The following is a 15812-nucleotide window of genomic DNA, read 5'->3' as shown; positions in this document are numbered from 1 at the left end:
TTTTCGAATTCATAGTGTTTTTGCTTGTATTTATACATTTATATAAATGTAATTAGTTTTATTCCTGTATTTAATCGTGAATAAATACTACTTATTAAAAATTATATATTCAATTTTAGTTTCTGACTAATTAAATCTAAAATCTACTCTACTATTCTTTATCAATCATATTCTATTGTTTTAATTGTTTTAATAGCAAAACATAGAAGAATATTAGGAAGACTAAATTGAATATTCAAACATTTCTTTAAATCAAATTACAAATGAAGCATTTAAAATCTATTTTCTAAAAACAACCGTGTGGCTTTCAAACTATGGTATTAAATATTTATCTGTATAGTGAAATTTAATTTTCAGTCTTAATCAAGATGCAGTTGAAATATATTTAGATCTACATAACTCAGTTATTCAATTAATCAATTATGTAAACAAAAACAAAACAAAAAAAAAATTATAATATCAATGCATTAAATCTTTTGAAGTGAAGTAAATGATATAGACTTTTCACATTTTATCTTCTCAAGCATTGACAGATTCTCAATCTAAAACTTCTTGTGTATTATGAAGTTATGAAAATGATTTTGTTTTATAATAAACTATTTTATAGAATGTACATGATTGTTTCATAGCTAAAAACATATTTTTCTCTGAACATAATTATTTCTTACTCCATTGAAATTATTCCCTTTACCATTATTGTTATTTTTAGATGATATATTCCTATATTATTGTTAAAAAGTAATGTGAAAGAGGGTAATGAGGGAAAGTGTAAGGAGAGATGTATATCATCCAAGGATATACAAATTTTATTCTCAAAGGATTCTCTAAATCTGTCTCGTATTTGAGTGAACAACATATAATGTTAAATTTATATTTCTGTAAGAAAATCAAAACATTAACAGAAATACGAACTAGATCTTGTGTGGATTTTGCGTGGACTGGGGCCAACCAACAACGTAGCGAAAATTAGCGAGAATGATAAAAAAAAGGAAAATAATACAAATAATTGAATTTTTTTGTTTAATTCATAGTACAGTGAGCCTGATTTATTTATTTTTTTTTTTTTTCTTCTCATAATAATTAACGAGTGCATTAAAAGAATTTAAGATAGTTAAGTCAAGTTGTGAATGCAAACCGAAGACGTCAAAATCTTTTACTTCACAGATATGCAGAGTGACTGAAAAATGCTCGGTGCTATTTTAATCGTGCATCGTCTTATAGGTTTATATACCTAGTATAAATGTATTGTAAATTATAATCTTATAACAATATCTACGGTACATGTATAAAATATAACTACTAGTACTCATTTTTCTTATGCACATTTATATATCTCTGTGGTACAAAACAGAACACAATATAATAAACAGACTCATGCCTGTTTCGATTTGGAAATATAAATAAATTGTAATAATATTACAAACTATATTCTTTATTAACCTATGACCAAATAAATGCATAGTACATTATCATTATAAATTACTACGCAAAGAATATGAAAAATGCATAAATATTAATTGTAAATGACACATTGTAATTTTATTAAAAAGAAAATTTATTTAAATCTAATAAGATCACAAAATAAAAAATTTAGTAATTCAGTCAATAATACGAATTCAATGTCCTAATATTTTTTCATATAAATTGAAATTACGTATTTTTTTCGATTATATAAAAAATTGTACTTTTTCTTAACTAATTACAAAATAAAATTATCTCCGTAAGTGCATTATCTAATATTTGTAAATTTTACAATTATTAAATATTTTATTTTATATTTCAATCAAAATATCTGATGTTAAATTATAAAGACCTAACCATAATAATGTTTTATGATTAATTTCTTTCCTGCTCGCCTTAACCACTATTGATTAAATTTAATGTTTATTCTAAATCCTCATCATTGAATAAATCATCAAAATCTAAAAAATTAAAATTAGCATATTTTAATACATTAAAGTGTTTAATAGTAGTATTATAAAATATAATATTTAATAATTAAAAGCCATTAAATCCTGTACCATTAAAAAAATCTGCGTGCACAGCTTTCTCGTCTCCACCGATATCAATCATAATAGGTCCAGATCCGCCAGGCTATATATAAGGGTTTCTTTTTTAATAACAAATGTAAATAAAATACAAATACTTAGTGAAATCAAATAATTACTATCTCCTCCATATTATCTGTGACCATTTCAAAAGCTAAATAACGACCTGCACCTTCGGGAAACATTTCATCAGCAACCAAGGGGGTTGGTTTCATTATATAGATTATAAGTAAATATAGATGTTTATAATACTTTTAAACACAAACAAAAATTTAATTTATAGGTTATTCTGTAGAACTTTATAAACCCAAAACCTTCATCTAATCGATAACAACTGTGAAGTTAGTTGCAGATTTAACAGATTGTGCTGTCAACGGAAAGAGTTACCAAAGATTTTTAATCGCTTATTGGACTCGAAGGGTACTTAAGGGTTTCTTAAGGAAAATTATATTAAAAAATTATATTTTCCATATAAAATATTCAATGTATGTACTTGTACTTTGAAATATAAAAAATGGAAAATTGATCAAACACATTCGGTTATTATGTAAATTTTGAAGGCAAAATTTTCAAGCTATTTATTTCTAAATAGAACTCAAATAATTTCCAGGCATGAAATTAATTTTTATTGCATTTGAATTATAAAAGATATATTGTTGCAATTTATATTCATTAGCATTGGCAAAGGTAAAGTGTCTAAGCATTCTTGACTTGAATATCTATGAACCACCAATCACTGGAAGGGCGCTCAATTTAAAATCTAAAATATTAGACAATTGATAATTGAGAAAATATGATTTTCTTCTGAAATATACAATAATTAAACACAAGTTGACGATATTTGTATTTCTAAAATGAATTTAAATCGTTACATTTCTTAATCAAATGTATGCATAATTACGTAAACGTTACGTTTTACATTCAATTCAATGCCTATGAATAATCAATATCAATGATGAATAATTATTTTATTCTTCATAAAATATAAACAAAAAAAACGAAAAAAATTATTAATAATTTTACAATCTTATTTGATTATAAGATATCTTGTTTTTAAATTTACGACTAACGCTATGTTAATTTTAGTAACTTGTGTACGATAGTTTGTAAATTGTATATGAACAAGCGAGTATAATTAATTAAAAGGATGGATGAATGTAGTGACAAAATCAATTAAAGCAATGATGTTTAAATAAGACAATAAACAAGTTTGTTTATTACTCGAGTGCAATTGAATGTAATTGATGTTTAACGATGATATATGTCAGTATACAGCATACAAAATGAGAAAATAACCACTTGACTTTGACGAATATCATGCGAAAATCTAACAGGAGAATCCAAGTATAACCAAATCTGATTACTTTCTTTTAAAATTCTCGTAAAAATATTTACATATATAAGTTTAGTATGCACAAATAATTTACCTTTTGAATCACTGCGTATTTTTAAAGCAGTTTTTCTCTGATCTATAGCTCTATATAAAAACTGATTATGACAATTTTAATAATTATTAAAAAAAAAAAAAAAAAAAAACATGCATCGAAATGCAATATATAAGAATATATAATAAGAATAACTAATAAATAAAAATATAATATGTTACAAATACTGTGTTTTTCTATATTTATTTTTACATCAATTCCTTATTCATTATAAATAATATATAATATTAATTAAACAGTAGTAAAAATAATATTGCATTATCTAATAAATTTTGTTTAACAAATTTTATTAATACTCATTCATAAAAGCATGAGCACAAATTGTATAAATATGAACGACAAAAAATGAATAGTATATTGTAATGAAATTTTAAAATTGTCTGTAGTTAAAATTAATTTTGTTGTCAAATTCAACTCGATAAAACTTAAAATATGCCATGTTTTAAAGTTATCCTTAATCAAAAAGTTTTCAAATATATTTCTATTAAAGAAACAAAAATCTTTTAAAAACATAATACAAATTCTATCATGAATTTTTATTAAAAGTTATTTTTATTATTATTATAATTATTATTACTATAATAATAATTATTATAATCATTGTAATTAGCAAAATATCTTAATAAATTGAACGGATAAACCTTAAATGCATATTAAACGTGGTAAACATATTAAACGAGGAAATATACAAAACCATAAACAATATTTATAACATACCAAACGCTTTAAAATTTTATAATTTATTAAAAAATTTTACGTATAAAATGTATAAAAATAAAAAAAATTAATTATGTGAGATATGTTTGGCAAAAATATCTTAAATCATATAGTTTTAATGTTGGTGTACAAAATTATGTGATAAAATGTAATTACTACATCTATAAAAATTATAAGGATAATAATAATTTTGCATCTCGGTAAAAAATATTATTATTAGTTTAGATTCTAGCTTACATAAAGATAACATGAAATTAACTAAAAAACCATAAGATTAATTAGTTAAATTTTTTCAATATTGCTTATAAAAATGATACGAGATAAAAAAAAATGAATAAAACAATGAAATTTCTATAAGTATATCATTAATATGAAAATTGTCATTAAAAACATTCGTTACTATTCTTAATCGATTATTTATTATTTAAGTCGTTACATTTTTTCGAATAAAATATCAGTATATAATTGCAAATAAATTTTAAATTTGATAATACATATTTTAAAATAAATCTAATATAAATATTGATAAAATATAAAATATTTATCTTGGTAGGAATACAGGCAAAAAAAAACACATTAATTACTTTTGTCAAGGAACGAATAGAAATACGTAATAAAACATTGTCTAACGTGTCATGGTTTTAATTTATGTGTAATGATTAGTTTGATCAGTAAAAAATTTATTTAAGTCGTTCTATTTAATTCGTAAGTACTATTATTATCTTCTTGAATACAGTAATAGAAAACGTGAATTTTAACATGAAAATATATATTTTTGTTGAAACAAATTTATATTTATGCAGAATTTTATAAGAATTTAAGTCTTTTTCTTCGTCATTGTCTACAATTTTATCTTTTATTTTACTACATTATTATTAATTAATATCACAACTACTAACTTATGTCTACGATTTTCACATATTCAACGTGAAACGTATCTTTTAAATACATAGGAAAACTATTGTCTTATATGGTAAAATTATATCTACTATTCATTACATATAACATAAGATATATTTATTAATGTTAATCAATAACAAAATGTAAATTCTACTTTATTCGGATTATAAATATTCAAGATAAAAATTAAAACCGTTTAATCTTAATCATATACTGTTTGTTTAATATAATCAATAATTTGACTTTAAAATAAAATCTTTCAAGGTAAATTATTAAACGAATACGAATTAAAAAAAAGAAAAAAAAAAGAAGGAAAATATGTAAAACTAAATACATATTATATCACTGGAGAAAGGCGCTAAGAATTACTTTATCGTTATTAATTTTATACACTAGTATTTATTGATGTTAACAAAATATCTATTAACATTTTGATTGTAATATATAGAATTTTATAAATATTAAAAACGTGGATGAAAATACAATTGAAAGAAAATATTTTTAAAAAGAATACTTTTAAATACATTGAATTACTTGTCCTCCTATGATTTATTTGAATTTTTTAATATGCTAAGAATAAATCACAAGAATAGTAATAGTTAGTAATAATATTTAGTCTCTTTTTTCTTTCTTTTTTTTTTTTTATGTAAATTTTAATATTTTACAATAGGTTAATTTAAATTTCTCTATACGATTAACCTACAAAATAATAATTTATAAAACGACACAGTTATATATGAAAGATATTAATTGGATAAATGAGTATCAATAGTCATTTATTTAAAATTCTATTTCAAATTATAATCACAAAATGCCAAATTACATATCAAAATATTATAAAATATGAAATAATATGACAATACTTGATAATAATACAAAATTTGCAATATTTATTTATATGGTTATGTATTCATATGTATGATAGAATATCATATAATAACATATTTCATATAAATTCGTTATTAATAAATATATTTTGTACTAGAGATTGAAAACCTTACAGCTTTTATTTATACATTATTGTTATGCATTAAGTAGCATTAAATATTAAAAATCAAGTATTATCAAATCGTGTAATAATTATTCTTTATTTAAAAACATTACATTATAAACTTTGAATATTTTATAAAAATTAACATAATACACGGTTCTAATATTTTTAGAATTTTAAATATATTAACGCTTTTAAAAAATCCTTGAATAATCAGTTTTTCATAATTGTAAAAGTATTTACAATTTTTGTGCCTATTAATTCATTTTATCTAAATATATCACCCACTTGTGTCATCATATAAATTAATAATAACCATATTTCTAAGAAGTGAGTTAAATATTCAATTTAGATTTTACCGAAAACTAATTTCCATACTGTATAAATGACAAATTTAACTTATTTAAGAATAATATCATTACATTCATTATATAATTCGTAACAAATTTATATAATAATAGTAATAATAAATTATTATTGGTATTATTATATCATTACAATTATATGGGTATTCATTCATTATTTAAAATTTTTGTTAATGTTTATAATTATTATTGTCAAAAACACTTAATAGTATAATATAATAAAAAATGATAAAAATTCTTCATCATTTCAATATCATTGAAAGTTTAATGAATTGAACTGGTATATAAGCACATAAGTACATAAAATATTTGTAAATGGATACATTTAAAAATAAAGTACATTGTAGTATCATTTTAAAAAGAAATATCTCTAAATTAATCAACAGTTCATTAATAATGTAAATATTAACTAACTAATGTATTTTCATATTATTAATTATTAAAAGATATATCGAATAATTATAAACAATATATTTTTATTAACGCGTTATCGTATTGTAGTGAAGTATTAAATACCTTAAAATTATTTTATTATAAATTTCAATAACAGTTGGTTCTTATTAATTTATAACTATGGAAATTAGTGTCCCAATTATAATAATAATGACGAGTTTCATGTCTGATGCTGGTAAGTTCCAGAACATTTATTAAATTTATTATTTATTTAATTATCATGTTTATCGAACGGTTTTTCGTCAAACAACACATTTTTTCGTTAGCTTATTAAAAAAAGTGCGTTGGAAACAATTTATTTATTTTTTCAAATTTACCGATTTTGTCAATAAAACTTTATTTGAATTGATACTAATTTGCTTATTCGACCATGTGGACTTATTAATTTCAAAAATACATAAATTATAATTAGCATTAAATTTTTTAATTTCTTAGCATTGATAATTCCTAAAAAATAAGAAACCAATCATTCTCTCTATTCGTTATTCTTTTACTTAAAAACTATTTATAAACAATATAACTGTTTATAAATAATTTTATTATTCTTTTTCTTAAAAACTGTTTATAAATGGTATACATTTTTTAAATGTAAAAATATTAAATTAAAATTAGAATTTTATAAAATGAGAAAGTCAAACTCATGTGTAATTTTGAATATCATTTGTAATTAATAATATCATATTGTAATTAATAAACAATCAAGCATCTTTCATGATGAATGATCGCCTAAAAGATGTTTCGTTTAATGTGTTGCGATAAATGTTTTTACCTTTTATTATCGTACATATTTTTGTTCTTTTAACAGTCGAGTCCGTCTATATCAAATCTTTATATTTATTATTTATATATAGAACACACCGAATTGTTAATACTTCCGATCTTATTGGCAATTGGTAAGACCGTTTCATACATATTTTTCGTGTCGTGACGAGCGTAAATGCATTTGAAATATCATGAGCGAGAGACAAACAAAATGAGAACAAGTTATCAAAAATTGTATGTCCTTAGAAAGTTTTTAAGAAAATTGTATCTTACCGGCTCAATTTTAATGTTGAAACTTTAACATAAAAATTCAGAGACAACTTGACTTATTGAATATTTTATGCATGTATTTTATTTTTGCCAGCCTCTTATAATTGAGGTGAATTTTCGCACTGATTTTAATACAAGTGATAATTGATTAATAATTTATAAATACATGTAATATTGCAATATTGCGATGATAGATGTAATAGAAAAAACTTCGTCTTTATTGTTTCTTTTTACTATAAATATGAAAAATATTTGTCTCTAGCTTTATCTAAGAAGCGATGATAAAACTATTTAAGACTGACGTTTGAAAGTTTTTCAGTTTCGCTTCACAGGCAAAGAAGAATCGTCGGAGGCATATTAGCAGAAATAGTAAACTTTCCATATATGGTGAATATCAGATACATTGATACTAATGAGCTCAGATGTAGTGGTTCGATTATTAGTAGGAAACACATACTAACGGCGGCCCACTGCGTTCTCAATGTGAATTGTACGAATTTAATAATATACGCGGGAACCGACAACTCCAGGAACACCTCGGGACCTCATTATCACATACACAATTTTATAGTTCATCCCAGCTATACTGGAGATACACACGATCTGTTTAAGCATGACATCGCCATTATTACGGTATGTTCATAATAGGTAAATAATGAAACTGATACGTAATTGTCATATAATACAAATTAACATTCAAATTTGAATATTAACTAGTCAAATGTTGATGGTAATGATTTTCATTCAACATTTAACAATAACGATTGCTTTTGCTTTTACAGTAGTAAACATTATCCAGTAGATTTTTCATTATGTCGTTTCCTGTATTCATGTTTGTATGGGCGAGTATGCACGTATACTTCAACATATAAATATAAATATAAATATTCTCTTTAATAAGTAAAGAAAATAAAAAGATGATTTTGTAACTTTCATAAAAACAATAGATTAAATTTAGTAATAAATTAAAATGATTGCAACTTCAATTGTAAATTTGTACCTTTTTAATTCTTCATTTTGTTTAAATCGTTAAAACTCCTATTGAGTGTAATTTACAAAAAATAAATTGACTACAGCCCCGTGAAAATAAAAATTTTTCCTTTATGGTAACTTTATGGAAAACCTTTATGGTATTTATTTAAAAATTCCTCATTTGAAAAACATTTATTGTCTTTTAACTATATATCGACTGTTTCTTTTTTCTTTTTTTTTCTTTTACGTATTATTTATGTTTAATATGAATATGAATTTAATATGAACGAATTCTTTGAATTTATATAGATCAGAGAACGCCTCGCTTTTAACCGGTTTCAGCGAAGTATCCGTCTTCCAACTAAAAATGTCTATGGTGGCGAACGGGGTTTAATTAGTGGTTGGGGAAGGATAAAATACGAAGACAGAGCTACTTCGGAGAAATTGATGCAAGCTCCAATGACAATTATTAGAAACGAAGAATGCTTTAGTAGACTTCCGTTTCATATTCGTCCGGATCAATTTTGTGGATTTGAAGCAGTAGGAATTGGCCAATGCGTTGTAAGAGTTTGCAATTTCATTAAATTTATCATTATTCATAGACATGTGTTATTGAGCCAACTTAACACTAATACATTAGTTTTGCATAATACTTTAGCGCATTAGTATTTGCTGGCAAAATTAAGTTAAATTGATTAATTCTCACGAGACTCACATTAATTTGTCGCATTGAAAATTTTACCAAAAATCTAAAATAGTGGAATAAACATTGTTGCAGGGTGATAGTGGTGGACCATTGGTCGTTGATGGAATAATTGTCGGCGTTGCTTCGTTCGTTCTTCCATGCGCCGAAGGTCTACCTGATGTATATACTAAAGTTTATAGTCATTTGAGTTTCATTAGGAAAGAAATATCTTTGACGGACAGTGTGATTAGTTGTAATTGTCAATAAGGGATATACAACATTAAATAGAATCTATAAGACTTTATTTAGCTTTTCGAAAATTGTACGTAAGAAAATGTATATTTTTATACAAAATTTTAAAGAAGCACAAACATTGATTGTAACTTTATAAAATATTTTTTAATAATTATCAGTTTCATTATCAGAATTTTATATTCGTTTAATTATGAATGTTAATTCATCTTATTAATTCAATTATATACATAACTATTTTAACAGTTTGCAAAATACCAAGATATAATTTATCCATTTATTTTACATATTTACATATTTTAAATTTATATTACATATTTTTATATATATATTATTAATCATTTTTAAAATTAAGTATACTTATAATTTTATTTAGTTATAAGTACTAATTTCATTAGTAGTATGATTATTATACAATACAATGTAAACTTATCCCGTCTCAAATAAAATATTAGTTTTTTCTTAAGATACAAAATATAATGGTTTTTGTTAATGTCATTTGTAATATTCGAAAAGTCATTAATAATAATTGTAATTTTAATTTAATGTATATTCTATTTTATTTAGTTTACGAATAAATAGAAATATTTTTACAAAATACATCAATTTATTACATAAATTTTTCTCATAATTGTCTAATGATTAGTTCTAATTTTATCACAATAGTCTGACATTAAAAAAAAATAAATAAATAAATAAATAAAAGCTACTTATTCAAATAGAATATGATCAATGATATATTAACAATTGTATTATAGATGAATTGAGGTACTGAACAGTCGTGCTTTGCTAATCCTTTCTTGGATCTCTAAAACGTCAAGATAATACGATAAATAAAGATTTGCAAATAGCTTGCATTATATTATCGACTCAAAGCTATAAAATGACTAGAAAGTTATGTGATAAATGCCTTAGTTGGTTTAGTTTAAACGAAATCTTTACAAAATTATTGTAAATTAAAAGTTTTTCAAATGACGTAATCTCCGCTCAATTATCTATACAAAATATCAGCTTTAATTTTAATAAGCCAAAAAATTCTGTTTTCCGAGTTTTGAAAAATTGAACATCAAATATTCTCATCAAAACAGGAATTTTCCAAATAGTGAAAAACGAAATATAGATATATTAGAAATAATTTAAAAACTCAAATAAATAATTCAAATTTACTCGTAATTTTATATTAAATTGGTATCTTCCTGTATAATGTTTAAAAGCCCATCATCGAATTTTATCATTGAATATGTTAATAGAAACTTTTAAATAATCCCAAATTATATCCAATTGCTACCATTCAAAAGTTTATCATTTATAATAAGAGATGTATACATTTATATTGTTATTTAGAGATCACTTATTATATTGATCATCTTATCATCCTATTCGTGAAATTTACGAAAGTCTTGAAAGACAGTACAATCAGTTATGAAAAATATTCGAAAATTGCTGCAAAACTTATTAATTTCTTCGTTAATGTGCACTTAATAGCAAGAAATTTTTTTAAATAGCTCCATTTTTCCAGTATTTTATCACCATTCAAATAGAACATTGCCAATGTACATACACGAGTTACTTTATCCTTTATTACGTGCATGACTACATATTCATGAAACATATTTATGTACATACGCACACACACACACACACGCACACACATATATATATATATATATATATATATATAAACCGTGCAGAAGTATGAAGATACAAAGAGAAAGGGAGAAAATGTAGCAACGTCATTACCGCTGAGAATATGTAAATAATATTGCAACAATAAAACGCAAAAAAAAAAGAAAAAAAAACCAAGAAAGTAAATAAATATTATTTATTATTTTTAATGAACAATATAAAATTGTATGTCTTGTTTACTAAATTTTGTTTACAAAGTAATTTTTTTATTTTTTATTTATTTTTTTTTTTAATTGTCAGATTGTAAAATTTTTTATGAACCTTAATACAATTTTTAAAGGCATTTTTAAAATATATCGAGGGCCAAGAATACAGTATAATTTATAAGATAAGATCCGAATAAATCTGAATAAGCAGTTCCGAAATGTTATTGAAATCATTGTGCGACGAATCAAACAGTCATAGAAAACTCCCAAGATAAATCACGGATTATTTTTTATAGAATATCGCAAATATTTATTATTTCATATATATATATATATATATATATATATATATTATGATAGAAAAAACTCACATAATTTTGAGCATTTATAAAATTTATAAAGAAACTTAAGATCTTGTATCCTCTTAACTTATAATGACGCAATAATTAAATTGCAATATATTTACAGTTGCAACTATCAATATATTGAATGGATATTAAAACTATATTGTATAATTATTTAAAATTAATATTTCTTTGTTGGTAGTCTATAGAGTGAAAGTAATCTTGTATATCTGGTATTACATTGTCTTAGCTAATGTCCAATATTATTTAACGAAAATTAAAAAAGAATAGAATATAAATATACAATGTGTAATTGCAAAACTTAAGCACTGTAAAACTTAAAACTGTAAAATATATATTGCTCAAAATTTATATACTTTAATATAACTTGAAATTTCTTTTATTTTATTCCGTTGGCTTATTTTATAGGAAAACTATATAAGCTTTTTATTTTAATATAATATATTACAAAATCATGAGCCAACAATTTTTATTTATGTAACTGTAAAATAAACTTACCTTCAAAAAGGTAATGTGAAATTATTTGATCTACGTTCATTATACTTAACTGATATAATACAGTTAATGTCTATTAAAAAATATTTATTAGTTGTACGTAAAAAGAAAAAAAAAGTGGTTTCAAAGAGTAAGTACGTAATATAATTATATTAAATTTTTACGAAATTTACAATAATTCTCTTCCCTATGATAAGGATAAAATATTTTATTTACGATTAAAATAATTTAACGATCAATACACATTGTAATAACTAAACAGTGACATAATAAAGCTTTCTCTAGCAATTACAAAGTTTTGAATAAAAATGAAAATTTTCACACTTGTATTGAAAAGTTTTCTAAAACTATAATTTTGCATCATTATTTCTAATTTTTCTCTATTCTTTCTTTAATTTAAATTAAGAAGAAGAAGAAGAAGAAGAAGAAGAAGAAGAAGAAGAAGAAGAAGAAATAATACATATTTATAAAAAGAGCTAATTGCCATTTAAATTTAAATTTTTAAGAGTCAAGTCTTTTTAAGCAATAAAGACCACTAGAAAAGAGTATCAGAAGACAGAGTACAATCGTCATTATGAGATCGACCTTCTTCAAAATAGAGCAAGGATTAACCACATGTGAACATTATAATTTCCATATGTTGCCGACAGCACTGCCATTTACACAAATTAAACCTGATTTAAAGTGGAATATTTGCCGAGGACTAAGGTTTTTCCTAAAAACCTTCACTTCGAGCAGAATTATTAAAAATTATGTTTTCTTTAATTTTTTTCAACTTGTCGGTAAGACTTTTAATGAAAATTTTATTACAATTATATTTTTAAAGTTGATAAAGAATTAAAAATTTTCTTTTTGTTTTAAGCCAGTATTATTCAAATTTATGAACACGATAATATTTTTACATCTCATTTACCTAAGCTCATCTATGTTTCACATAAATTGGAATTACATTGATAAAAATAAAATCAACTTTACTACGACGTTACATACGTACGCTCATTACCAATTATTCAACATTTAGAATGCGACTTTATGTTTGTATAGTAACTCACGTTAGTTAACACGAACATAAATTTTGAATTAAAATTCAATAGGTAATATTAATTTATGCATTTTACGTTAAAGCTGATTATGGTTGATTATTTTGACATTTTCGAATGAGCCAAATTAATTACACGAAATTGAATTAATTAAAATATTTCCTTTTAAAAAGTAGTATTAAATTATAATAACGAAATCTTAAAGTAATAATTAATACTTAAACTATAATAATATATGTCTTTTATCCTTGCTTTATTTAGAAAAAATATTTAAATTTCTTAAGTATTTAAAAATATTCTATATTACACGTGTTACCACAATGTTCTTTATTAGCATGTACTTATTTTTTTTTTTTATTATAGAGAAATATATATATATATATATATATATATATATATATATATATATATATAAAATGTTTAGTCTATTTAATTATATTTAAGTATTATATTATATTATTATATTCTATATATTTAATACACTGCTTTATATTATTAATTAGTCATTGGCATTACATTACAATGACAATACTAAAATCAAAATTCATATCGCGTAATATTATTTTATAAAATTACATAAATTTTTTATTTTATTTGTGAGATTTTTGGAGAGAGTGAGGGAGGGAGGGAGAGAGGGGGTGGTGGTGGTGGTGGTGATGATTTTATTATATTAATCGATTCACTATCCTTGTTTTGAATCAAGGAGAGGATTAGAAACTACGACGCGTATTATCAATTTAAAGTTCAAGTTGAGAGAAATTCCTATTTGAACTTTTCACATATTTGAGAACGATGAATGTTAGAAATATTATATAAAAACTTATTTTATTCACAATGTTTATATTGAGAAATATTTTCACTCTTACTATATTATTCAGGTGCTGATGGAAATTATTTAAAAGTATATTTTTTGTATTTTACATTATATATTATAGTATAGTATATTATATACATTTGTTATTAAATTTTCATAAAGTTTTGTTGATTATTTAACCATTGTTCTTAATTATTTAAGCCTGCTCCATTGATTTTTTTAATGTAAGTTTACTCCATCGCGTTGTGTTCCGAAATACGATTTTTAAAATTCTTAAATCATCGTACTTTTAATATTAATAATAGAAATTTCATTAAATTTTTCTATTTTCATTATTTTCTTATAAACCTGTCTATTAATACTATAATATATTTAATATTCATAACATCTTTCAATTAAAGTCCCAATTGAAAAAATTCTTTTATTACTTATTCACTTAGCATAACATGATTATTTGATTATTTGATCATATAATCATTATATAATAATTTTACTGACTTTTTAAATGAACTATAAAAGATGACCGTGTATTTTCATCTCGGTAATCATATTTTCATAAATCTTACATATTTAATATTATGACATCATATTGAGAATTACCTGACATATATCAAAAAGAAAACTTGAAAGAATTTTCTCATCAAATAAATTGATTAATTTTTAATTTTTCTATTTCTATTTGAAATAATTTTATGTATAATTAATTCAGTTTTAAATGTTTTGCTTATTTCTTTTTTGTTTTTTTTTTCTTTTAATAAAAACTAATATTGACATTATGCTTTATGCTATGGACACCTAATAACAGTGTTGAATAATAAATTCATTCAATTTGAAACTTACAATTAAAGGAAAAACATGTTTAAATAAAATTTTAATCATGGCATTTCTTTATTATATGTATATATTTATCCAAGAACTCGGATAAAATCAGTTATACCAAAGCTCATTGTGCAGAAAAAAAAAAAAAACATTAAAATATTGCAAATCATCGATTTCATTTCGACTATATTAATAAAATTGATTATAATAAAAAATTTAGGGAAAGTATTGCATTGCAAGTAATTTAATTATTGTGAGTTAATTAATAAGTCCTCGTATAAATAGCGATAGCTATTGTTAATTAAGTTCAGCGATCGCCGAATCAACCATACATTCGCAAAGATTCGACATTGTTCGCCAGTTCATTCGGTATTCTTAAAACCGACATAATTAATTTCAAATCTAAACGTCATACTGGATGAGAAGCCGCAATTATCGTTAGGCTCTTAAATCGATGCCACTCAATTACATAAACAATAAATTTATTAAAGCTAGTGCGATAGCAATCGACGGTGTTTCAATGTATGTGCAAAAGCTGTCGCGACGGGACAAACCTGGCAAGCGAAACACGACCGATCAATCCATCA

At 23.0% G+C, this 15812-nt stretch overlaps 2 protein-coding genes across 2 annotated transcripts; one reads left to right on the top strand and one right to left on the bottom strand.

The window, feature by feature from the left end:
* Positions 1 to 1884: 1884 nt before the first annotated feature.
* On the bottom strand, positions 1885 to 2413 carry LOC105364378 (myeloma-overexpressed gene 2 protein homolog). Its single transcript, XM_011502287.1, has 3 exons — positions 2168 to 2413; positions 2022 to 2094; positions 1885 to 1922 (listed from the first exon to the last, which is right to left on the bottom strand). Exons 1-3 carry the CDS (start codon positions 2261 to 2263, stop codon positions 1885 to 1887), a joined length of 207 nt encoding a protein of 68 aa, XP_011500589.1. The 5' UTR covers positions 2264 to 2413.
* Positions 2414 to 8294: 5881 nt separating this feature from the next.
* Positions 8295 to 9890, top strand: LOC105364377 (chymotrypsin-2-like). The gene is made up of 3 exons (XM_011502285.1): positions 8295 to 8584; positions 9233 to 9484; positions 9702 to 9890. Exons 1-3 carry the CDS (start codon positions 8336 to 8338, stop codon positions 9873 to 9875), a joined length of 675 nt encoding a protein of 224 aa, XP_011500587.1. The 5' UTR covers positions 8295 to 8335; the 3' UTR covers positions 9876 to 9890.
* Positions 9891 to 15812: the final 5922 nt, after the last annotated feature.

The sequence above is a fragment of the Ceratosolen solmsi genome, unplaced genomic scaffold, assembly GCF_000503995.2.
Source record: "Ceratosolen solmsi marchali unplaced genomic scaffold, CerSol_1.0 scaffold31, whole genome shotgun sequence".
Classification (NCBI taxonomy): Eukaryota; Metazoa; Arthropoda; class Insecta; order Hymenoptera; family Agaonidae; genus Ceratosolen; species Ceratosolen solmsi.
Note: the sequence above shows the minus strand (reverse complement) of the source record. Positions and strands in the feature narration are given on the sequence as shown.